Source organism: Carettochelys insculpta, chromosome 1 (assembly GCF_033958435.1).
Source record: "Carettochelys insculpta isolate YL-2023 chromosome 1, ASM3395843v1, whole genome shotgun sequence".
NCBI classification, from domain to species: domain Eukaryota; kingdom Metazoa; phylum Chordata; order Testudines; family Carettochelyidae; genus Carettochelys; species Carettochelys insculpta.
The window spans coordinates 20,752,691-20,778,243 of record NC_134137.1 but is presented as its reverse complement, the minus strand read 5'-3'; the positions used below and the strand labels follow the sequence as shown (position 1 = coordinate 20,778,243).

Sequence of the window (25,553 nt, the reverse complement as noted above, 5' to 3'; positions counted from 1 at the left end):
CGATTTATATTGTTATCTCAGCAGTGCTTTAAAACCACTTTCATTTTCCCTCAGTTTCTTCTTTATTAAAACTCGAACAAAGGTGTTGAAATAGCTTTAAAGTTAAACAAAGGCACATTTAAAATACTTTCAGGACAGTTTGTAGCAGGTGCTCTGTCAAAAACTAGATTTGTTTTAAAATCAGCTAGTTCCTAAAACATTAATTTTCCTTTAGCATGATACTGGTACATAGAATTTGCAGAGAATTAAGGAAATGAAAGTTAAGAAAGATTAAGACATACTAACTATGACATGGTTCATTAGTGAATTCAGATTTTGAAAAACATTTCATGTACATATTTGGGTCTGTTTGCCTGTCCGTAGTGAGATAGCTAAGTCTGCAAGCACATATTCAGAAGGAGGAAAGTAAAACCTTTAACTATCAGAGCATGTGTATAAATATCCTTATGAGCCAATAATACAGCTCTCTGTGTGTGTGTGTGTGTGTGTGTGTGTGTGTGTGTGTGTGTGTGTGTGTTTATAGTTTATTCTAGGTACGCCAGAAGTAATCACATGTTATATTACAAGAAGTAGAAACAAGCCCAAGACTATAATGGATGAGAATAAATATCAAGAATATTTTATATACTGTATGGAAGGATTGTAGTTAGTTGGCACTCAGATGTTGTAGTAATGGTGACTATATAAATACACAAACAGACCTACCCAAATAAACTATTGTTGACTTTCCATCATGGCATTCTTTTCAGCAAAGCACAATATTACTGTGGGGAATCTTGACAGATTCATAGTTTTGATTTTCTTTTAGTGGCTTCTTCAATTGTTAATAAAAATATAAAAGTTTTTATGTCTGTTTCAGAATTATTTGAAGCATGGTCTTCTGTCATTCATGGTTCTGAGAAGGTCAGCTAGAACCTAAAGGGAAAGGTCACAGAGCCCAGTAGTCACAAATCAGATTCATGTGTCAAAGAGAATAAGGTTTTCCACCTGTGCAGAGAAATTTTACACTTAACTGCACCCATGGTTTTCTGCAAAGGAAATCAGTCAGGCTTTTGTGTATTTGGTGGCTAGGGCGGGGGAGCTAGGTATTAATCACTGTGACAGACTTCACATCAGAGTCACAGCTGTCAAACAGAATTGCCACTACTTTGTCGGCCATTGCAGATATTTAACAAAAATGGCTTTGTTTAAAATTTTATGGGCAGCAAAATAAAAAAGGAGAGATAAGGAAAGAGGCGACAATAACATGCAAAAGAAAACTGATGAGCTGGAAAGCCAAATGGGCCAAATTCTGTCCTGAACTATGGGCCCGTGACTCCACTCAGCTTGAGCAGGAATTAAATGTGGGCAGAATTAGACATAAAATTCTGAGAAATTCCCTGATTGCCAACAGGGACATTAAATGATTTATTTCCCTTGCTGCCAGTGTGATATTTTCCCCTTTCTTTCTCAAGAATAAATAATTAAAAGACAGCCCAAATATGGGACAGTTTGTCCCTTTTAAAAAATAAGTAGGGACACCTTTTTGGTGTCCCAAATGTGGGACCATCCTGCCTAATATGGGACAGATGGTCATCCTAAACATTGCAATGATGTTGGAGAACTGCTTTGTTAATGAACATGATCAGTATACAGAGTAGTGTTTTGCATATTTTTAGGGAAGGAAAAGTTGTCTTGTGGTTAAAGGGACGCAGGCCTGGTCTATCTTAAACATTTTGCTAGGATATCTATGGCAATGTCTACAGTAGCCAAAAACTTCGAAATTGCCATGCGATGAGCAGATGGGAATAAGGGGACTCGAAGTAGCCGGGGTCCTTTCAAAAAGGAGCCCCATCTGGACAAGCTGCGCAGCGGCGAGCCGCGTCAATTTCGAAGTGCCGCGGCTGCCGGCATGCTAATGAGGCACTGAATATGTATTTCAGCGCTTCATTAGTAAACTTCGAAATGGCCATTTGCATGGCCATTTCGAAGTTTTTGGCTTCTGTAGACACGGCCTGTGTCAGTTAGAGATGTGAAAAAATCACCCCTCTTGCCAACAAAACTGTGCCAGCAGAATCTCCAATGCAGAGACGGTTATGCTGGCAAAAGATCTCTTGCTGAGATGAACTGTGCCTCCACTAAGAGGATTTGCATTTATAGCTGTATGTGAAAACTCATTCTAGTGTACTAAAGGACTCAGTAAGTCTTTAAGATTTCATTTATTGATATCTTTGGTCATTTGCAAAAAGTTATGTCTTGACATGTATGGGCACCCATCTTAATTCAGAATCAACAGTATTTAGCAACATAATAGCTGTGGCTACACTTGCATTCCTCTTTCAAAAGAGGAATACAAATGAAGGAAATCCAAAATGCAAATCAGGCAGTGATTAACATATCTGGCACCTTGTTTGCATAATCTCTTTTCGAAAGAGCTTCTTTTAAAAGAAAGCAGTGTAGACAGTACTCTTTCGAAAGTAAACCCCATCTTTGAAAGAACCCTTCTTTCTATTTTGTTTCAGGAAGAAGGGTTCTTTCGAAGATGGGGTTTACTTTCGAAAGAGCACCATCTACACTTCTTTCTTTCTTTCAAAAGAAGCTCTTTTGAAAAGATATTGTGCAAATGAGGTCCCATATCATTTGCATGCCTCTTTGAAAAGAGGAATGCAAGTGTAGACACAGCTAAAATGTGCAGACCAGATATTGTTTTATCATTAACATTTCCTTTTTTTCCCCAAAATGATTTGAATACAACCATAGTTTGGTAGAGGATAGTTGTTTAAAACCATTCCTCCCATATTTACCTTTTGTGGGAGGAAAAGCGAATATTTTCCTTTGGACTCATGGGGGAGGAGGATTGGAGGAGGAGGTGGTGGTGGATGGAAGAGTCTCAACAGACTAGAAAGAAGAGACGGGGATACCATTACGTCGTTATCAAAGTCACCTTGAAAGTGACCTAGTTAAAAAAGAGTTACAAGTATATTCAAGCACTATGCTATACTTCCTCTTCAAATCTTGCCATTTTATGTTTTACAATTCCATTTTCCTGTTTCTCTTCATATGTTGCTGTGTGAAAGACCTACCCCCAATCCTGCCAAGCTAATCGTCAGAAGCAAGTTCCTCATAGATCAGAACCCACACACTCAAATTAGTATTAGACCCTGCCAGAACAACAGATGCAACACCTGTAGACATATCTCCATTGCAATAAGTATACTGCACAACCCACAATTAGTTTTTTGTCAGTTCCATATATGACTTACTTGACTTAAATCCTTGTCCTGAGTGGCGCATAGGTCATCTACAAGCCTCCTCCATTTCACTCTGTCTTGGGACAAAACTTCTAGCTGACTCAAGGAGTACCCAAGTTATTGTTCTTCAGTCTCAGTAGATCTTCTCCACACTGTCCGAGGTCTTCCTCTTTTGCATTTTCCTTGTGGGTTCTGTTTGAGAACTTCACAAACTAAGATGGATGATGGTTTTCTGAGAGTGTGGCCTAGTCATCCCTACTTTATTCTCTTGATTTGAACATCAAGTGGTTCTTGTCCTGCTTTGTTCCATAACTCCTCATTTGTGACAAAGTCTTGCCATTTGATGTGAAGGGTGTGCTTGCTATTTTATGTGAAGGATATACCTCAGGCATGTGTTTATGAATGTCTGTATCTTGTGATTTGAAGATTTTTAAGTACACCATGGCCATGTCTACACATGCCCCTCCACTTCAGAAGGGGCATGTTAATGAGGCACTTTGGAACAGGTTAACAAGGCACTGACATTCATTTTCCACACCTCATTAGGATAATGGTGGCCAGTTGCTCTTTGAAAGGGCTGCTTTCGAAACACAGACTGGTTCTATAGATGCAGGTGCTTCAAAATAAACCCCACAATTCGAAATTCCCTTATTCCAAATTCCCAAGATGAATTTGGAATAAGGGAATTTTGAAGAGTGGGGTTTATTTCGAAGCTCCGGGTATATTTCGAAGCGCCTGCGTCTAGACAGCCAGTTTGCTTTTCAAAAGCAGCATTTTCAAAGCGTGACTGGCTGCTATTATACTAATGAAGCACTGAATATGCATGTCAGTGCCTCATTAACCTGTTCCAAAGTGCCTCATTAACATGCCCCTTCTGAAAAGGAGGGGTATGTGTAGACACAACCCATGTATCACATCCATACAAGAGCACACGCTTCACATTTGTTATGAAGATCCGCAGTTTGGTCTTAGATATTATTTGTGAACGCTATATAAGACGAAGAGTCTTGAATGCAGGTGTTGTTTTCCCTATTCTGGTACTGATATTCTTGTCTGTTCTTTCGTCTCCACCCATAATTCTCCTCAAAGAGGTGAACTGCTCCACATCTTCCAGCTCATCCCCTCCCCGTGTGATGGTGCAGTTGTGGGCCTGCTTAATCCTCACTGTCTTGGTTTTTCCCTTGTCAGTGCTCAGTCCAGTCATTGAGGAAGTTTTGTCTAATGTTGTCACCTTCTCCCATGCTTTCATGTCGATGTGAAAGGAGGGCAATATTGTCAGTAAAATCAATGTCCTCTAGCTGTTTGAGAAGTGTCCACTGAATAGCTATCCATTGATGGCTATCTGTTGTGATCACGAACAGGAAGGGTGACAATAGGCACCCTTGTCGCACTTCTGTGAGTATGCTGAAGTATTTTGTCAAGACACCATTGTGAACAACTTGGCATGTATACCTTTCACAATGGCCATGTCTACATGTAGTGAAAATTTCAACATAGCCGTGGTAATGGCCATTTTGAAGAATACTAATGAGGCACTGAAATGCATATTCAGTGTCTCATTCACATGCCGCCAGCTGCAGCACTTCGAAATTGCCACTTTTCGCTCCTGCACGGCCCATCCAGACAGGAGTCCTTTTTGAAAGGACCCTGCTAACTTTGAAATCCCCTTACTCCTACCTGAATATGCATTTCAGCACCTCATTAGTATTCTTCAAAATGGCCATTAGCATGGCTATTTCAAAGTTTTCTCTAAGTGTAGATGTAGCCAATATGTGTTATACCTCACCCAATGTATCAAATGCCCCAGTAACAACTGGGTGGGTGAAATAAGACAAATCACTATGCTCTCAAAAGGACTCTCACAGAAAAATGATATAAAACAAAACCACCACATCACATAGGAGTCAAACACTTTTCACAGAGTGATCACTCTATATATGATCTTTCAAAACTTGTCTTTAAAGGACAATGTGCGCAACACCTTCAAGAGTTTGGGAACTTAAACTTTAAATGCTCCTAAACACTAAACCCCCAAGACTTAGCAGGAACACACGTTTCGTGGCTCATTATGCCAGTCTGTAATATGCACCTGCCTGCCAATGGTCCATTTCAAACCCCGTTTATGTAACAATCTAATCCATAGTGCCCATTCTGACTCAAGTGTCCTACAAAATGTTTTACCCCTTATGCTTAATTATTTCTCCTAACTTGTATTTAGCTCAGACACACTGATTTCTTTCCCCAGTCCTGTGTAGTTCAAAAGTGTGTGCCTTCCACAACAAAAAATGGTTCAATAAAACTAGCAGTTTAGTTACTGGAGCTAGTTACTAAAAGTAGAATATTAAGGCTTTTTGCAGTGTACTGGAGAATTCTTTTATTTCAGAAGGTGGGGAAAGATACTAGGTGAAAGACTGTTCGTGAGGTGATGGTGACAGATAGGGAGGAACTGGTTGAGAATTTGAAAGTGGAAGTTAGCCTGGGTAAAGGTCGTCATGAAACGGTAGAGTTTGTGATTCCAAGGAATGGGAGGAGGGAAAACAGCACAATAAAGATAACAGATTTCAAGAAGTCAGACTGTACTAACTCAGGGAGTTGGTAGGTGACATCCTGTGGGAAGAAATTTTAAGAGGAAAGTGTTAAGAGGAAAGTATAAGAGGAAAAATAACACAAGTACGGAGAGACAGTTATGAAGGCCAAGACACAAAATGAGGGTAACAAGAAAACATTCTATAAATACATTAAAAACATTCAATAAATACGTTAGAAGCAAGAAAGCGACTAAGGACAGGGTAGCTCTATTACTTAGTGTGCGGGGGTGGAGGGAGCCAAAAATGTGTAAATGGCAGAATCATGATAGAAAACTAGAACTGGAAGGGACCTTGAGAGGTCATTGAGTCCAGTCCCCTGCCCTCACAGCAGGAACAAGCACTATCTAGAGTCTCCAGACCATCCCTGATAGGTGTATATCTATCCTGCTCTTAAATATCTCCAGAGATGGAGATTCCACAACCGCCCTAGGTAATTTATTCCAGTGTTTAACCACCCTGACAGTTAAGAAGCTTTTCTTAATGTCAAACCCAAACTTCCCTTGCTGCAGTTTAAGCCCATGTGTTTTTGTCCTATTCTCAGAGGCCAAGGAGAAAATGTTTTCTCCCTCCTCCTTGAAACCCTCTTTTAAGTACTTGAAAACCACTATCATGTTGATTACCAGATTACTTTCTCTTTAACTTTAAAATCCCTACCCTGCAGCCCAAACCAAATGTCACACATACAGTTGGGTTCTGGGCAAGCAGGAGAGTTAGGATGCATTTCCTCCTGGCTGCCTTAATGATCAAGCTACCTCTTTGCCTCACTCTCTGGCACCAACCCATTCCTCTTTGCTGGTTCTAAACCAAGAATAGCCTTGGTCTTAGGCAAGCAGATTAAGGTTCATTTTTGCTGCTGTGACTTCTGTGCTGCTACCTGCATGTCAAGGAAACTGCATCTTAGCAGCCCGCTAATGGCAAAAGAGTTACAATTATAATTTTATTATATTATACTAATGCCTGGTGGTTCCCATCAGGGATCGGGACCTCCAACACCAGGCACAATAAACACATGTAATTGACTTTTTCCACCTCTCTTGTCCCACTTTTGCACTGCAGATTTTGCCCAACCAACCCGCAGTCCTGGCTCTTCTCCTTCACCTAATGACTCTTTTACTAAACGTGATAATTTCACAGTTAGCTGTCCCTCACCCAATCATAAATAAGATGGTTCATGCCCCAAAGGGCTCCCATCTCACCACATGGTGAAAGTGAGCAGGGACTATAGCGAATGAATGAGAGGGCGAGGGGCATCTAACTGTGAAATTATCATGTTTATTAAAATGGTCATTAGGTGAAAGAGAAGAGCCTGGACTACGTGTTGGTTGGGCAAACTCTGCAGTGCAAAAGTGGGACAAGAGAGGTGGAGAGAGTCAATGACTGAGATAATGGAGGAGGAGGGGAGAAAGGGAAGAAAGCAGAGAAGTCATGAATAGTGAGGGACTGGTAAAGAGAGTAAAAAGAGACTACTGTGAGCAGCATAGAAGGAAGTGGGGAATCCAGCACTGGAAGGTGCAGGTTCAGCAGCGGTGGAGCATGATGAGACAGGCTGGGGCTCTTGGATTTGTATTTGTCTTCTGATTTATGAGCCTTTGAATTCACCTTCTCAGGCTTTTCTGTGCAGCCATCAGGGCACAAACATAATTTAGAAAAAAATGGAACCTGAGAATTTTATGTGGTCACCTGTCTCCTGGAGCTGGAACTGTAAGAAAAACATCATGTAATTATGAGAATTATGAAACCATGAGCATTGGCAATACTGTAAATTTATCTGTATAAATTTCTAAGTCATATAATTGCCCTCCCCCTCAGTCCCCCAGAAGTCCTTTAATAGTACAGAAAAGCTGCATTTTTGCTTTGTTGATTGGATCATCGGGGCGGTCAGTGTCTCAGCTGGGACATGTTACATACAGAGCAGCCAAGCACAAACCAAAAAAGGTCCCAATTCTTCTTAGCAGGACAGTGATTCCACAAAGCACAAGTACAGATCCTTAGACAATTCTGAACTGTAAAATACTGTTAATTTTTGTTTCCCTTTATGATTGGAGTATTTTTAATATCAAAATAACTATCAGCATGTCAACAAATGTTTAACTGGAAGTGTGTGATAACCCCATTGTTCACTCTTGTGCTCTCTCTCTTAGAGATGTTTTCGTTCTGCAGGACAAACAGGAAAAAAATGGTGAAAAGGTTTTTGTCCTTCAAGTTTTTGAACACAGTCACAAAGTCAATGGAAGATGCCATTTTGGTATAGTCTCTTTTCAGAGTAGAACGGTATTATACAATAAAAATATTTTTTATACAAAAGAGACTTAAGAGTTTCAAATCTGCTGTTCAGATTCTCCCCATGTTAGCTCCTCATTGAGTTTTTTATGGTACACATTTGTTTGATCCCTCCATACAGAGTTCTATCAAATCTAATTGTCTCACTGTACAAGCTCCATTAGCTGAGTTATCTCTCTGCTCTGTTTTATCTGTAGTTATCAAACCAGTGGTAGTCAATGACATTTTAATGTTAAAAATATACAGCAGAAACTTTATTTCTATTGGGATTTTTAGAAATCAGGTTTCTAATATTTTCTTTCAATTAAGTACCATCATATTTCATGTATGACACACTTTAGAGACACATTAGTGAAAATGAGGCTCACTGGGGTCTTCATTAAGTCTCCAGCAGCTTAGACCTCCACGGGGCCAGTCTGTTTTGTAGGCGTACTGAACTTTGTCATTCTGACTGGCACCCTGCATCTAAATGTGTGGAAAACTATTGGTGGAACTATGGTGAATCTATTGACAAATGTCTCTTGCCATCTCTTTAAGGCAGAAGCACCCCCGGGGCCTGATTTGCTGTTTGTTTTATTTCTTGATGACATGTCTGCTTTGTCTGGAAAATCTGGTCTCTGTAAATGGAACAAGTGTGATTTTCCTCAGTATACTGTCTGCAGCACGATTGTCCTGCTGTTGTTGAAAGTCACAGAATTGTTTACCATTTGTAATTCTTCAGAGCTTAATCCAAATTGTCCCACTGTTGGTTCAGTATCAGCCACCTTATACCTGCATGGAATTGAACCCTCAGACCTTGTGGATGGATCCCTTAACAATCCTCAGGAGGTGAGAGCCATCGATGCCAAAGCTGTGAATTCTTGGTATTTCTGGCAGCCACTGGCTTCCCTTGTCAGTATAGCTTCAGTGAGGCCTAATGATAGGAACAGCTTTCCCTGTCCCTGGCTGTCCAGGGAGTGAGATCTGCAAAGCAGTTAATGCCTGTATCAGTAAGAAAACTGAGCAGCAGAAATGTAGCACTTTAAAAACTAACAAAATGATTTATTTGATGATGAGCTTTCATGGGACAGACCCACGTATCAGTAAGAGTTCATGTAATAATCTCTCAAATATTACATATAAATACCTGATACATGAGAATCATTGCACCCCAGCATTAAGCCCTGTTGCTGCGGGAGGGAAATATGACAGCTGTTTAACACACAACTAATTTTATACAAGAATTTAAGCCAGGAAGTGAAAAATACCATATTCATTTGAAAGGACAGTGGAAATTTTAGAGTCTGTCTACACTAGAAATGACACAGCAGCACGACTGCTCCACTTACTACAGTGATGAAAAGAGTTTCTTCTGCACTGAAATAAATCCTTTTCTCGGAGAGGCAGTAGCTAAGTAATGGAAGAATTCTTCCATCCACTTAGAGATGTCTGTGCTGGGGCTCAAGTCAGCTTAATTACATCACACAGGGTGATGTTGTTAAGCCATACTAAGCATCACTTATGTATGAAAGATGTAGTTTCTTACCTGGGAGTTTAGTCACTCTAGCAAATGCATGGGATCTTTAATGACCATAGGTGGTCAAAACTTTGATTTTATGTCTCATTCAAAAGTCTTGCTCACCTGCAGTGATTTTCATTACCAGGATTTCACAGTTTACAAGTATCTTTTTGGTTAATGTCTCAAATCTGAAAAGAAAAAAAAATACTAAAAAATTGTAAAGCAAGAGAAATAAGCTAAAATCCTAGTCAAGGTATACCCAGCTCAGTAATGCTCAGACATGACATAAGTATTGAGAATTTGTACATGAATAAAATTAAGAATTTTCTGGGGGGAAAGGTACCTGACTGTCAGAAAAAGGAATGTAAGCTATAAAATCCCGTGAAAAGTCACACAGACAAGAGTTAGACAAATGTGCTGTCTTTACTTAGCAAAGAAATCACAGAGGGTATGCAAATAGAGAACAAAAATGACACGTTTTTACTTGGTTCAAAGGCATTATCCATAATAACATCTGCAAAGTGTCTGCAATAAAAGGGTGTAAATTGGAATTTACATAGCAGTTTTGTAGAAATAGGTTCTGACTCAGAGCCTCAGATGAATGTCTCCAATAGGCAGAGTCAGCCCATACTAGAGCAACTTAACGAAAGACACATGCACTACCAGGATTTACCAGTTTGCCATCCTCTGCCTCTTACAATTTACCATGAATGTCAGCCATCATTTGTAATAAAAACTGGAATAACTGGATTAGGAATCTCTTCATCTGTTGAGCCTTGTTTGGAAAGCTCTTCTAAAAGATGCTAGATTGAGAGCCCTAGAAACAGAGGTCCTCTGTTTATGTTGATCACCTTCAGACTGGGATTAATATTCTGTTACTTAACTTCTGTTTGTAAGTAGATGAATTCTCCTGCTGGCTGGATTTTTGGCTTCCAAGGCTGCAGATGTTGTCCTCCACCCTCCTAACATTCCTGCCTTCCTTCTACCCCTCTGTAAATTGCATTTCTGTATCTGCAGGAAAGAAAATAGGGCTATTTCTTCCCACAAGGACAGAGAGGGAAAAAAGTTCCAAGGCTATGGCACTGGGTTGTCTAAATCAGAGAACCAGGTTTTTCTGGCACTCCTTACTACCAGCACTCCTGGCACTGCTAACAAGTAGATTTCCACAAGATTCACAGCACGCTTTGGTGGTCCAGTCTGTACAGTACTACAAGACTAGAACCAGCCTGGTTTGCATCTGTTCCTTTTCAGTCCGTCTTTATTACCTACCTTAATGAAAAGCAACTTAAGAACATGGACCTTCCCTTTCTTAGAAAAGTTCTGTATGGTGCAGGGAGTCATCTGTGAAAGCCAGACTCTGGCTGAAGATCTAAGATGTGGAGAGCCAGTTTTAGGTGATTTTACAGATGAGTCAGATTACCTTACACTCAGTTAAAATTCTCTTGGTCTACTTAAACCCATTTTACTTGTGTGTAAGGGAACCCAAGTTGGCATAACTTTTGGACATTGAGGATCTGCAAGAAGGTGTAATTTAAAATAGGGGCAACTACTTTTACTTACTCTTGCAGCTGACTTGTCAATGTGTATGATAGGTCATCTTAAGCTCCCTGACATATGTGTAGAGCTGTTTGTAATTAGTGGTAAGAATTGACCAGGGAGATTTACAGAGAATAACTGACAAAGTAGACTGGGAAAGCTGAAAATGTGGACTGAATCTGCACAGAGAAGACAGAAATTACAGGAACTGAAAGCAGGTAAAAAAGGTGAATATGAACTTAAAGACCTCAAAGAAATGGAAAAAAATGCATACCTTGAAGGCTAGTAACAAAGAATGGGAATTGTGAAGATGGCATAAAATGAAGACTTGCTGTGTCTGCTACTGCATTCAAAACACTCTGGCTGCATCTACACTAAGAGATAAATTTAAATTTATTTATATTGATTTTCTAATTTTGGAATTTATAAATCGTTTTTGACCACCCTCAGTTCACACCTTGCTCCCCACAAAGTGGAGTCATTGTTGCCACACACATATAGACTAACACTGACTGTTGCAGTAGTGCATTGTGGGAAGCTATCCCATAGTTCCCTCATCCCCATATCATTCTGGGTATGCTCACTGGTCTTGATGTCATCCTCCCCCACTGAGTTTAATCATTGCCCTCCCAATCCCTGAAAATATGTTGATCCATTGGAAATAATGCAGAAGACACTGAAAATTACAAGAAAGGATTTCTGCTTTCCCCACACATTACTTTGCCAACACTGGTGTAGCGACTGTATTCTCAGCTGGCCACCTACTCATCCTACCTCGCATCATTGCCAAAATGTGATCCCTGAAAATAATGCAGGGGGAAGAATCTAGGAAGAAAGAAATAATTTTTTATTTCCCCATACAATATTGTTAATTGAAAGAGTTTTTGGCTTTCCAGTGCACTATCTGGCTTCCATGCAATGACAGTGTTCTCAACTGGCCATCCATCCCACCTCCCATCATTGCCAAAACGTGATCCCTGGAAATCATGCAGGGTCCTGGGATGTTAGACTGAGAAGAGTGTAGGAGGAAATAATTGTTGATTTCCCCCTACACTCTATTGACAACATGGGTTCAGCGACAGTATTCTGAACTGGCCATCCATCCCACCTCCCATCATTGCAGAAAAAAAAAATGTTGGTTTTCCCTTGGCAGCAGCAAGCCCAGGTATGGGCCAAGGGAGCGGGGGTGCATTGGATGACCAACTGAAGTATTCTCCCCCATCAGCAGCAAGCCCCTTAGCCGCAGGGGGAGACTTTTCCCCATCGGCAGCATCGAGCCCCTTAGCCACTCAGGGAGATTTTTCCCTGGTGGCAGCAGCAAACCCTGGTATGGGCCAAGGGAGGGCGTGTCATTGGATGACCAGTTGAGCTGTTCCTTCCCCCAAAAGCCCCGAGTATCTTAACCACTGGGGAAGACTTCCCCACAGCAGCAGCAAAGCCCCCAGAAACTTAACTGTTGGGGGAGACTTCCCCATGGCGACAGCAAAGCCCTGCAGTATCTCAACAGCTTGGGGAAACTTCCCGACAGCGGCTGCAAAGTTCTCTCTTTCCTGCGTGACTGGCAGCATTGCCAACACCAAATGGTAGGCACATCCTTGTATTGGGTGGGGTTGGGGGCTACCCATGTGATGTGCATGAGTGCAGGAAAGACGCAGACTGTGTGGTTTCTGTGGGGGAGGGAATGGGGATTGGACACAAATGTAAACTGCTGAGAAGTTTCTTGGCGTGTTATGCGAGCACCACCCCCAGCACAGCCTTGTTGATATGTGGTACGGCGGGGCAGGGGCTGGCGCCAGGCAGTGCGAAAAAAAAAAATAGCAAGTGTACAGACAGTTGCAAACTCCCTGCAGGGCCTATTTGAATGGGTAGATGCGCACACCCTGCTATCAACATAGAAAGAAAGAAGCCATTTCTCAGGCTGTCATAAACTAACATGAGCCCACAGCTAAAGGCTTGCTGCTCCTGCTTGGAACGTCAAGCTCTTCCTGTTACTGGAGAGCAGAGGCCAGAGCGTAACCATGGGAGGGACATTGTGGGTTACATATGGGACACTACTGGAAGCTAATAAATTTGGTTTTAAGATGTGGCACTTCCACACTGGCCTTTAGTTGAACTTCTGAATTCAAGCTTGATGGTATACCCATCAGGTAACTGTGATTTTATAATCTCGAGGTTAGTGCTCCCTGAATCAAGCTAATGGTCTTTATGGTGAAGGCAGTCACGTGGTAAAATTGAGCTAACCAAATTAAATTTGAATTTATTTCACAGTGTAGATGCAGCCTCTGTAACAGCTGGAATGATAAAGACATTTAAATAAAAACAAAAAGCATATATGGGTTAGGCTGTGCTTAATTTGTGTTACTGTGGAAATTGCAGGTCCCTCAAAACTATGCTTACACTGCAGTTTTTATTTTAATTAACTTCCTTTGCACAGTCCACAATTTTGCATAAATTTTGAGGTTTGCAACTTTTCCCCATTAATACAGTAAGCCTCATTTATTTGAGGAGACAATGGTAGGGTGTGGGCTATCAGCCCCAAATCTGTCAGCCCTGTTTATGGCAGGGCTTGGGATGTCATCCCTGGAGTAGCAGGGATCTTGCTGTCTGCCTTCAGGCAAGCAGAGTTCTGGCTGTCCAACCTCTGTGGATGGTTGGAGCTCTGGTTTTCACTTCTATGTGGGCCATGGTTCTGGCTCTCAGTCATGCTGGCAGCCTGGGCTCTGATTCTCCGCCCTGCATATTAAGGACTAATATATTTGCGGAAGAATGTCAGGTTATCAAAAAATTAATAGATATAATACTCGAGTGTTTATATTGTTCCAGCAAGGTTTTCTTAAACAAATATGTCTTCTCTGTCTTTTTTTCAAATTACCATAATTAATGAAGGTGATTCAAGTAAGGCCTTCTATATCAGACAGTTGTGGTGCAAATATATCTGCACATGTTGAAATACTAGAATATGAGGGAAGTCAAATGAAATATTGTGATTTGCAACATGTACTTGGGGATGACTGAGACTTTCAAGACTGCAGAAAATAAAAAAATGGAGAGGTGAGAAAATGGCATGGGTATGAATTAAAGTTCTTAGACAGTATTCAGAGGAAATTACCATCATGGTTTTGACGGATGTCAGGTGTAGATCCCAAAAAGATACCGTACATGGCTGTACATGCCAGAGTGCCAGGACCTGGAAATAGAGCAAAAAGAAGGATGTGTTAGATAGACATGGTAAAGAATGACATGGAACAAAAAGGTTTAAACATGGATGAAGCAGTAAGGCCCATTCCAGGTAGAAAGTGATAGAAAGCCTTCATGCAGCCCCATCATCAGCCTGGTGGATGGGATTCAAAAAAGAAGCAGTGCTTCTGATTTATTGTAATGATGCCTGTTGAGCTCTCGCTCATCATCTTTTAGTGTAATCTCATGTCTCTAAAGGGAACCTAAATAATTTTAAGGGGGTCAACTTAGAGAGTCTGAAACATCATTCATTGCTGCTGACCTAAAGTTAAGATTCTAATCCAGGTTTCAAAAGTGCTTCTCAGAAAGGATATTTTTGATGCAAGAGACGTATATGAGCTGTGATGTCTATCAGAAGCTGCTACATTCTAAACACAGATTGTGGTGTTTTTCGTAATATACCCTGGAGTTCTCCCAGTCTCTGTCTACGAACCACTTCATTCCTTTGCCACTCCGCCAAATCCAGTGGAAATAAAGGACTCTGCATCTAATGCTGGACTCACTCCTAATTCTGTATCAACAGCTAATATACTTACGAACCCTCTTCAGCACCAAGTTAGTGACAGTCCTTTCGTAACAGGACATACGGCAAATAAAATTAGGCTAAATCCCTAATCTACAGCCCAAGCTGGTCTACGTCTCCTAAATTACCAGATTCTTATTAATAAAACAATGAGGAGTCCTGTGGCCCTTGAAGACTAAGGCTGAGTCTACATGAGCTCCCAACTTCAAAGGGAGCATGGTAAGTAAGATGTTGGGAGATTAGTAATGAAGTGCTGCAGTGCATATGCAGCACTTCATTAAGCTAATTCTCCCCCGCTGCAACTTTGAAGTGTCAAACTTTGAAATGCTGGCTTGTACGTAACCGTGACTAACCCACGGTCACTTTGAAGTCCTCAAAATTTTGCCTCTTCAAAGTTGCCGTGGGGGAGAAGTAGCTTAATGAAGTGCTGCATATGCACTGCAGCACTTCATGAGTAATCTCCCAACACCCTGCTTACCATGCTCCTTTCAAACCTGGGAGCTAGTGTAGACACAGCCTAAAAGATTTATTTGGGCATAAGCTTCAGTGGGTAAAACCCACTCCATTAGATTCTTATTAACATAACTGACCCACTGGTCAATTGCCACTCCAGACAAATTATGCTGGACTTACCATTCCACTGAACCCAGAATGGGTGACCTGGTTGTCTGAATGTATTTGGTGTAGAGAGTTTGATATCTCTGTGGTTAGTGGCTGCTGTACAGCAATTTCACTGGAAGCCAGATGGAAAGACTGGGTTACATCCTTTATCTCCCAGTCAGCTGAGGCTACAGTTGAGAACAGACTTCCAAATGTCTCAGAGACCAGGTAGCCAATTGTCTTTTGTGATTCCAAATGGAAAATGCAGTTTTTATAGGTAGGGAGATATCTAGAATGAGGGAGATACCCGTAAATGGAATCTGGCAGAAGGTACAAAGAAGTTGCTATGTTAACAAGTGTCAGAGGGGTAGCTGTGTTAATCTGTATCTGCAAAAAACAATGAGAAGTCCTGTGGCACCTTATAGACAGATATTTTGCATCTGACATTGCATCTGACAAAGCTGGTCTTTGCCCACGAAAGTTTATGCTCCAAAATATCTGTTAGTCTTTCAGGTGCTGCAGGAATTCTTGTTGTTTTTGCTATGTTGGGCGAAGTTGCACCTGCAGGGTCTAATCATGCATTCCACCGAGCTGGACTCCTAAACCAGCAGACAGATTGGCTCAGCTGCAAGGATCTCCCTTTCCAGGAGAGATAACTCTGTCATACTTTCTTCATTCTGGTCTACCATTCTTGGGCACACTATATATGAGCAGTGCCATGGGCCCACAGACAAGCTGAGAGCAGGGCCTGCCTCCCCACCCCTGGAAGGGGTGGAACCAAGGACAGAAGAGGCAGGGCTTAGGGCAGTCAGCACTGGGCTCCCCCAACACTCCCTCAGAGATGCACACAGAGCAGCAGCAATGTACTCTGCAGCATTTCAAAGGGGCCCAGAGCACTGTCCTTGGCTACTTCAGTAGCAGTGGCTGGAGCTGCGGGCCCCTTTGAAATACTGGGCCATGGGACAACTGTGCCATTTACCCCCCATCCCCAACAGCTGGTCTGGATTTGGGTCTTGATTATGAACCTGCCCGATACTCCTTTGAAGTTACCTCCTATTAGGTACCAAGAAACAGTAAATGTCCTCCCAATAAAAGAAATTTGGGCAGAAACTATCCCTCTTGTTCCCTAAGTCCTTTACAAAAATGAGCTAGAAATGCTGGAGCTCATCTCAGTAGTTCTTGGAATGACAATGTAGGACTTGCTACTCACAGCTGTTTGATCAGTCTCTAAAGTTCTCTGTTCCCTTCCATCTACCCCAAGCCTTTCACTTCAGGACCTCTGGAAGATTCTATCAAGTTTTTCAATGGAATGATCTGCACTATTAAGCAGGGGTTAACTGCAAACTTGGTGGACAATTGCCAGTGGCAGATAAGTCTTCAATATCCAGTTCAATACTATAGGAGGGAGCTTACTTATAGTCAACATCCAGGCATTGGAAATGTTCATCTCTCCGTTTTGAAATGGTGAAAAGGTTCAGCCTGTCTGTAGACTCACACTAGGAAAAACTCAAAAAATCAGTGTTCAAATGAGAGACAAATTTTATCCATCAGATTATTAATATTTCTTTATTCATGTTATATAGTGTCTAGGAGCACCAGATTTGGAACAGTCACCCCCATTGTGCTAGCCACTAGACAAATGATCATTCAAGATACCTCTTCTGTTCATTCCCTCTGAAGCACCTGCATTGCCCACTGCAAAAAGACAGGGTGCTGGTCTAGATGGAACATTGGTGTGGCCCATTATGGCCATTTTTGTTTTAAACATAGACCAACAAAAAAGGTCCCTGCTGTAAAAAGCCTTGGCTCTGTTAGTGAGCCAGAATTCTCCTCTTCATTGCCCTGCCATGGGGGTTCAGTTGCAACCTAGAAATGTCATGGCCAGGCTTCTGTGGCTATTCAGTCCTTGACCTCTCTACTGAGACCATGAATTAGTGGAATTTTTGGTCTTTTTACATGATATGGATACCTGGTCAGCAGGTTGTGAGCTGACACAAACATCTCATCTCTCATAGGCCACCATACAACTATAATATGTTGATGACCTGCAGTCATTGGCTACATCTACACTAGCCCCAAACTTCGAAATGGCCATTTGCGTAGCCATTTCGAAGTTTGGGGCTAGTGTAGACACGGCCATTAACTTGTAGAAACCGGTGATGCTCTATTACCAAGTACCCAGAGCTATCCATCTCCCACAAGATCCATAAGCAATTTTTACTTTATTCTCAATTTCCCAGGAAAGGTGGGCAAAATAAACTATCCACCAACTGCTGTGAAAATCCTTATGTTCTAATCTTTCTTCACGTGTCTACTCTTTTCTGGAGCACTTTCTCTCACTGCCCTCTTTCCCTGCACCCATTCTCCCCAGATTTTATTCACTAGTACATGACAGTTCCTGGACTTTTATTTAAAGCAGCCTTAACACTACCCTTCTACCACCTTTCTTTCTTTTCCTCATCAGTTTTCAGTGTAACTTCACTCACATGCCCTCAACCTATACCTCATCCGTTTTTGGACTCTGCTTCATTACTTCTCTTTTATTTCACGCTGCCTACATTTGTAAGTTGGCTATTGATATTGTGTTATGTCTTTCTTGAAATCTAGAATAAACTCTCCTATCTGTTATGCCTAGCCTGGTTAGATGGTAGAAAAATTCTGGCAAAATACTGAAAACAAATTTAAATGGAAAGTATATTCACCTAACTTGAGCAACAAGACTGTGTGTTTTTGCATGGTCTTTTGTAAATCATCATTCCTACAGAGATGGCGATTACATCTGCAGTTATGGATCAGAAATAATTTGATAGGCGAAGACCATGTGCAAGTATTCCAAGCCTTTATAAGAGAGGTGAGGAACTTGCAGGCTCTTGCTGGGGATGTGGGCTCAGGGGTGGGATCATGGGTGGACCCAGGATTTTGGGTACAGGATGAGGTTCAAGGTGCAGACTCCAGGAGAAAGTCTGGGTACGGTTTTCAGGCTCCAGAGGGAGTTATGGTGTGGAACCTCAGGCAACTTCCAACCTCAGGTAGGGGTAGGAGTGGGTGAGGAGTTCTGGCTCCAAATGAGCGGCACTCACCCTAGAGGGCTCATGGTTGGTGGCACAGCAGAGCTTAGGCAAGCTGCCTGCCTGCCCTGGATCCTGTGTGGCCCCTTTGTGGAGTAGCCAGTCCGCTCTTTGTGGTACGCACTGCCCGTACTTACAGGTGCCAACCCTGCAACTCCCATGTTAGGGACCTGCACAGTCAGTGCTGAGGACAGAGGCAACACACACAGCTTCCTTGATCTTCCCTCCAGCTAGAGGCTGCAGGGACATGCCAGCAAGCTGATGCTTATAGCTCTAGCCCCGTGGTGGGGTTGCCAAGGCATGGTACTTTCAGCCCTCAGTGGGGAAATGAAGCAGGCCAAATACAGACCGTGGTCTGTAGGTTCCCCACCCCGCTTTATAACATTGTTTTTCTGTTTACTGAGAGTAAAAGTCATATATTTCATTAGAAGTTGTAGAACAAGACTGATTATGGTTGTCTTTTGAGTTTGATTTTGTGTCTCTGTCCACACTGAAATAAAAATCCTAGCTGCCACTGGCCTGGATCCACTAACTTGATCTTTCCAGGCTCAAAATTGTTGTCTCGGTATTCAGGCTTGTCAGGCATCCAAGCTCCGGGACTTTGTCTGAGACCTTCCTCGGAGCTCGTGCTCCAACCAAGACCAATTGCCTGCACAGTAGTATACAGTTCTGCAACCAAGTCCTACAAGCCAGAGTGAGCTGACCCAGCCCAGCCACAGATGTTTAATTGCTGGGTAGATACACCCTTAGTCTTCACACTTTTTTGAACTGCTTGTGCAAAATGAACATTGGCTGGAATCCTAACCCTTAAATAACTTACTTATGTTTTAGATCATCCAGCGGGTCTTCAGAACCATTCAAGACTTCGAACTCCTCCACCTCCACTACCACATGCTCACACACCAAATCAGCATCATGCATCCTCCATCAACTCCCTAAACCGAGGGAACTTCACACCACGTAGCAACCCCAGCCCTGCTCCTACTGACCACTCTCTTTCTGGAGAGAACCCTGCCAGCACCCAAGAGCCAGCCCATGCTCAGGACAACTGGTTACTCAACAGCAACATCCCACTGGAGACGAGGTAGGGGTTGGGTTTTTTCAGTTTTTTACAGTGTTCCATATTCAGCTTAGTGTGTACCACAGAGAAATACTAGAGCTACAAGATGAGTAGGTAATAGATTTTATTGGACCATCTTCTGTTAGTGAGAGAGACAAACTTGTAAGCTTACACAGAGCTCTCCTTCAGGTCTGTGTAAGCTCAAAAGCTTGTCTCACCAATAGAAGTAAGTCAAATAAAAGATATAACCTCATCCACTTTGTCTTTCTAAAGTCCTGGGACCAACGTGACTACAACAACACTGTGTTTATAGAGATATATGTCTGTTTAGTCAGTGGTTCCGCTTGTGAACCGGTGTGTAATTTATGCATTCCAAGTTTGTATACATTATTACTTATATCTTTTATTTGGACTAAGATGGAAGGAAATTGTTCTGCTTCCACAGACGGGCATTATTATGGGTACTAATCACTTATACAGTTTTTTCCCCATTTAAAATTAAAACCAGAAATGTAGATTTAAAATGTTTTTTCGTAATGTATTTTCTTCCCATGTGGTGGGATAAATTAATATTCTAGTTATGAAACTGAAATCTGTCAATATGTTGAAAAGAGTTAACCTTTTAATTGTGCCACATCCAGCAGATATAATTGTAGTATATAATGCAGGTAAGGCTGATCTTCTTAGAACTAATGGGAAAATGGGGAATATAGTGCTGCATTTTACTACCTGTATTATTGCTTCAAGAAGTTGTGAACACTGAAGGGTGGCACACGAGTCAATCAATATTGCTTCTATTAACTTTTCATGTTCTTTTCCACATCTCCTGTCTTTCAGGTACTGAGTAATTTTATGTCTCAGTATTGTCCTTACCTATCATAAGAAACATTCCTCTGTTTAAAGTGTTCTTGCTTCCTAACATTTATTAAGATTTCAGCAAATCTATCAAGGATCTAAAAGTGAAACCACCCAGTATTGTGGGAGGTTTTATCTGGATTTTACATTATTGAAGTTGCATATTTATGAAGAAGTAAACTTACTATACATTAGAAATGGTCTGTAGATGTTTGTGGTACCTGGTAACTGTTGTATTCCTGTCTACTCTTAACACAGTCAACATGAGCAATGTGTAAAATTGCCAGCTGTTTGCTTGGAGAACAACAAACATAAATCTGTATAATTCAGGTTAAGAAATGCTTCCTCATTTAGTAACAAGAAGGTGAAAATGAGTCCAATCTATCTGGCTGTGTCTACACTAGCCCCCTTCTTCAAAGGGGGCATGGTAATCAGTCTGCGTGGAGAATGCTTATGAAGTGTTGTGATGAATATGCAGTACTTCATTAGGTTAATCCCCCGCGACAACTTCCAGGTGTCAGACTTCGAAATGCCTGCATGCCGTGTAGCCATTTAGCACCTGTGCTAATTCTAAGTGCCTTTTTTGGGGAGTAAAGGCACTTTGAAGTAGCATGGGCATGTCGAAGTGCCCACGGCCACACACCATGCCGGCACTTCGAAGTTTGACACTTCAAAGTACTCATGGGGAGAATTAGCCTAATGAAGTGCTACATATTCATCCCAGCACTACATTAGTATTCTCTGCTCAGCCTGATTACCATTCCCACTTCAAAGAAGGGGGCTAATGTAGACACAACCTCTATGATGCATAGAGACAACGATCCATTAGATCCCACATAATCTTAGATTGAGCCATATTCTTTGGTTCTTTGGGATTTTGCCAGACATTCTGGATATTCCTGATTTAGTAATGTTCTGCATGCTTCCCTGCCATATTACGCTGCAGGGTATGCTACACACCTACAACTACTTAGATAATGAAAAGGATGCTGGTGGCGTTATTGAAAAAACAGCCCGAGTAGAAATACCTCTCACCCACTCTTGATGTTTTGCTTCTACAGCTTCTGGATAATAGATGAAGCTGCTAATTCTCTTGCTGCTTTCCGTCTGCTTGTGTTCACAGCAGGAAGATAAGACAGTAGTGAGAGAGGGAAGACACGCATGCCTGGCTGGACACACCCAACCTCTCTCACACAGATACACCTGTGCACAATGAATCCTGAGCATGTACATGCACCCACACTAGGGTCTTGTCTAGATAGTGAGTTGGTGGGCAGAATGCTGGAGTATAAATCCGCAGCATGCTACCCTGCTGCTCTCTAATGGATTGTGTGGTCCCTGATACCACACATTAAAAGTTCCGTAGTGGGCTTTGATGTACTGTTTCAAAGCAGGGTAGATCAGGGTGCTGTAGGGAACTTTTAATGCACAGTAGTAGGGTCTGTATGGCCAGTTAGTGTGTATTGTTTACATCCCAGCTTGCCTCTCGCTGTCTCGACATGCCCTAATACACTCTATCACAAACATGCACACAGTTTTTCCGGTTCACCAATTATCTGCCTTTCCCACCAAATCTATTTTCTTCCAAGCCAGAGCTCGTTATATAGTTCCTCAACCACACTTCCTTACAGCTGGGCCTCTTCCGGAGTCTTGACTCAAGACTTCCCCTGAAGACAGATGAAAAGAACTCCAGTTCATCTTGCAGAATTACACCCTCTTTCTCCAGAGATTGTGCTCTACCATTCTCTTTGCCTAAGGAGAGAGCTACCTGAGTCCCTCTTTGTTCCCGGCCTTGATACCTGTTTCTTCCACTCCCTAAGTCTGAGGGGGTGTCTTCTGAAGCTAAATCAGGGAATACAAATTCATTTAACTGCCCTAGCTAAATGAACAAATCACCAGGAGTCTGTTTACTAAGCCTCCAGACCAAGCTAAGGGCCAAGTTTGTCAGTCCTTTGCAGCTTGACTCTCACTGAGATCAAAGAGTATCTCATGCATCCACTCTAGGGCAGATTCTGCCCAGCTGAGACACCAAAGCAGCACTGCTGAGAACATTAGTTTTTAAAAGCAGATGTATATTTTGATCTATCTGGGTAGGAGCCATGTTTATAGACTCCTCTGAATCTCCAGATTATGTCCCAGTTTCATGTTTTTATAGCATTTCATGCTAATTGATTTCTCAGGGACTGACTGATTAAAACTCAACTAAAAAAACTGGCCCTAAAAGATTAGGACAAAATTGCATGTTAGTACTGCATATGTGATTTGGCCATAGTTGTAGTAATTTTAATAGGGTACAAACTCTACTGCATATATACTCCAGCAGTGAAGTTTACACGTTTTCTTTATGGAGGAAATTTACATCCGAGCTTATCCTGCTCCCAGTTTTGCAGCCCTTCCCCTTCTATGAGTAGTCCCTTTGATTTCAGTCCCTTTGATTTCAGTGAGATTGCTCCAGGATCAGACCTTTAGCTATCTGGGCTCCACATGAGACTAACCCATTTTTAAATGTGTTACCTCCATATTGTCTCAGGATTTGAGTACATACTATATAATAAATAGCATGAAAATGGACAATATCAACTAAAGCCCTAACAACCTAGAAGAAATGGAGTGAAAAATAAAAAATGCAATGGTCATCAGATCTAGCAGACTGTACTCATTTTAAAAAATCCACCCTTCAGTGGATTTACGTCAGCCAAATCATGCACATTCTTCGTCTATGTAATAATGTTATTATAATGGCTTTACTCTGCCCTTTCTTTTGTGACAAAACTAAAAAGCAGTCTTGTAGCACTTCAAAGACTAGCAAAATGATTTATTATGTTCCCTTGTTGCATCTTGCATGAATTTAGACAGTAAGCCCTTTGGCAGAAAGGTCTTGCCTTTTGTGGGTCTCTGGTACCTACTCCCACACCCAAAATAAATACTAACCTGGTTTTATGGAATCAGTGGTGGAACCTCAGAGTTAAAGGCTCTCCCCTGAAAATGTCACACTCTTAGATGTCCGTATTCATGGGTCATGAGGGAGAGCAAACGGGCATCAGAAATCATAACAGTTACAGTGATGCATGGAGAAAAAGAGAGAGACAGTCTGTCAGGTACCAGGAGCCCAGACTATATGCCCCTGTTAAACTGGACACTCTGACACATCCTTAACTGTAGCATCCTCCACTGAAATAGGTCTAGTGAATGTTTCTCCAAACTTGAAGAAGCGGATTTTATTGCATATTTCTTAACTGTCATAGGCAGATTGGTGAATTAATATTATTGCTCCTAACCAAATGGGTCATCTAGAATTTACTCAGAAAAAGTTGTCCTTGTATGTAGGTTAAAGCTTTCACTTGCCTCACAAACTCTTGTCATTGTTACTTGATCCTGGATGTCATTACTCTATAAATTGATATTGAATAGAAAACTGGTTATTTGGTAATCAATTATATCTCTTCCAACTCATCAGCTTCAAGGGCATTATATTTCCTTTATATTTGGTTATGATGACAAGTATTATTTGAGAGTTTTCCAGACAAAGAAGGGGTAAAAAGCTTCTGTTTTCTAATACTGAATTAGAAACTAGTAATTCAATGGGTCATCATCAACGGATCACTGTTCCCCAACTGAATAAACTATTAGTATAATAAGGTACGTTGTAGAGATAGTGGTAACAAAGAGACTGCAATGCTTGGAGCATTAGAAACATGGTAAATCTTATCTCTGACATGCACGGATTTTTCCTTTACTTCTGTGAGAGATCTCAGAGACCGTTGTTCAGGTTTCTCCTTCACACTTGAGAGCAGCATTCTTTCTTCAGTTTATGGCAGCTGTGTAGTTCCTTCTCACTGCAAAAATCTAAATACTTAGGGATCAGAAAGATCAGCAACTACTGGAATAATAAATAAGGAAACCACAATAGATTAAAGTTTTAAAAATAAATTCTATCCCAGAGAAGATAATCCAAGAATTAGGACCTTTGAAGTATAAATATATGGTGTTGTGATAATCTCATGTCAAAAATTGAATTGTATTTCTGTTGAATATCCATTTTTGTAATCCCACATTAGCCAGCACAAAGGAAAAAACATAAAGAGAAAGCTATTTTGTTTAAACTGAGACCATTATAAGATAGAAAATATGTATAGAGCACTTGATCAAAAACCTCTTCCACCCCAAATTTGAAGGTATTTGGTTTTGATGTTTAATAACCTTGGGGCCATTTGTAGAGTTCAAATCTGAGTTCAGCGTTTGAATGATCTGATGAAAGGATGTTCAGAATGGAAGGTTGAGTGAGAACAGGCTGAGTTTAACGAAAAAACAACAAATGCATAGTATAGGTTTTCAAAATCTTATAAATACTGTGCCTATTAGAATTTCATATGTTGATGGAAGAGAAGTCTATCCACACATTTCCTCCTTCCCTCTTTTTTCTTTTCCCCTTACCCCTCTCCTCTTTTCCTCTATTCTCTTTTTCCTTCTCCCTCCTTTTCTGCTTTAAAAGCAATTTACTGTATGAAAACATCTGCCCGGGACTGAAAGCTTATAAATGAGTATTTCTCTACATGTTTTTCCTGTTCTTTATTCCTCCCTTTTTTCTCTGACCTCTCCTTTCTGCTCCAGTAAATGTGACCTTGCAGTGAACAATTAAATGCCAGCTGAGTTGTCCATTTGTTTGGCACAGCTGTAGCTTCAGAACAATTGTGGTCCCAGAAAATTTCAGAGGACCAGATTACAGCTCCCAACTCCTGTTGAATTAAGATCTTACAGGTCTATCTCAAATAAACCACTACTCAGCCTAGGTAAGCAGGTAGAATGTGGCCCATGATAGAGGAAGAGTGCAGTTGTATAACATTGCCAATGTAGCTCAGTGTGTGACCAGTCCGTGAGTGACATTCATCAAAAGATCACATAACCTGGTGTTCTGTCACGTTATTCACAGTTCACAGTTGAAATACATGAAATCATCAGTTTTGCACAGATTTTAACTATTCATAAACCTTTACTGATTGCTGTGTTGTTCGGTGCTTTGCATTTTATTCTCTAAAGACTCTGGGCTAATGCACTGCTTCCTTACGACATTGAACAAA

At 41.3% G+C, this 25,553-nt stretch overlaps 1 protein-coding gene across 3 annotated transcripts in view; it reads left to right on the top strand.

Annotated features, from left to right (window-relative positions):
• TENM4 (teneurin transmembrane protein 4) overlaps nucleotides 1–25,553 on the top strand; it is a 493,982-nt gene that overhangs the window by 205,444 nt on the left and 262,985 nt on the right. For all 3 annotated transcript variants that reach the window (XM_074983382.1, XM_074983375.1, XM_074983367.1), the window contains one exon: nucleotides 19,392–19,644. In XM_074983382.1, coding sequence (XP_074839483.1) covers nucleotides 19,392–19,644 — 253 coding nt within the window. The remainder of the gene's footprint in view (nucleotides 1–19,391; nucleotides 19,645–25,553) is intronic.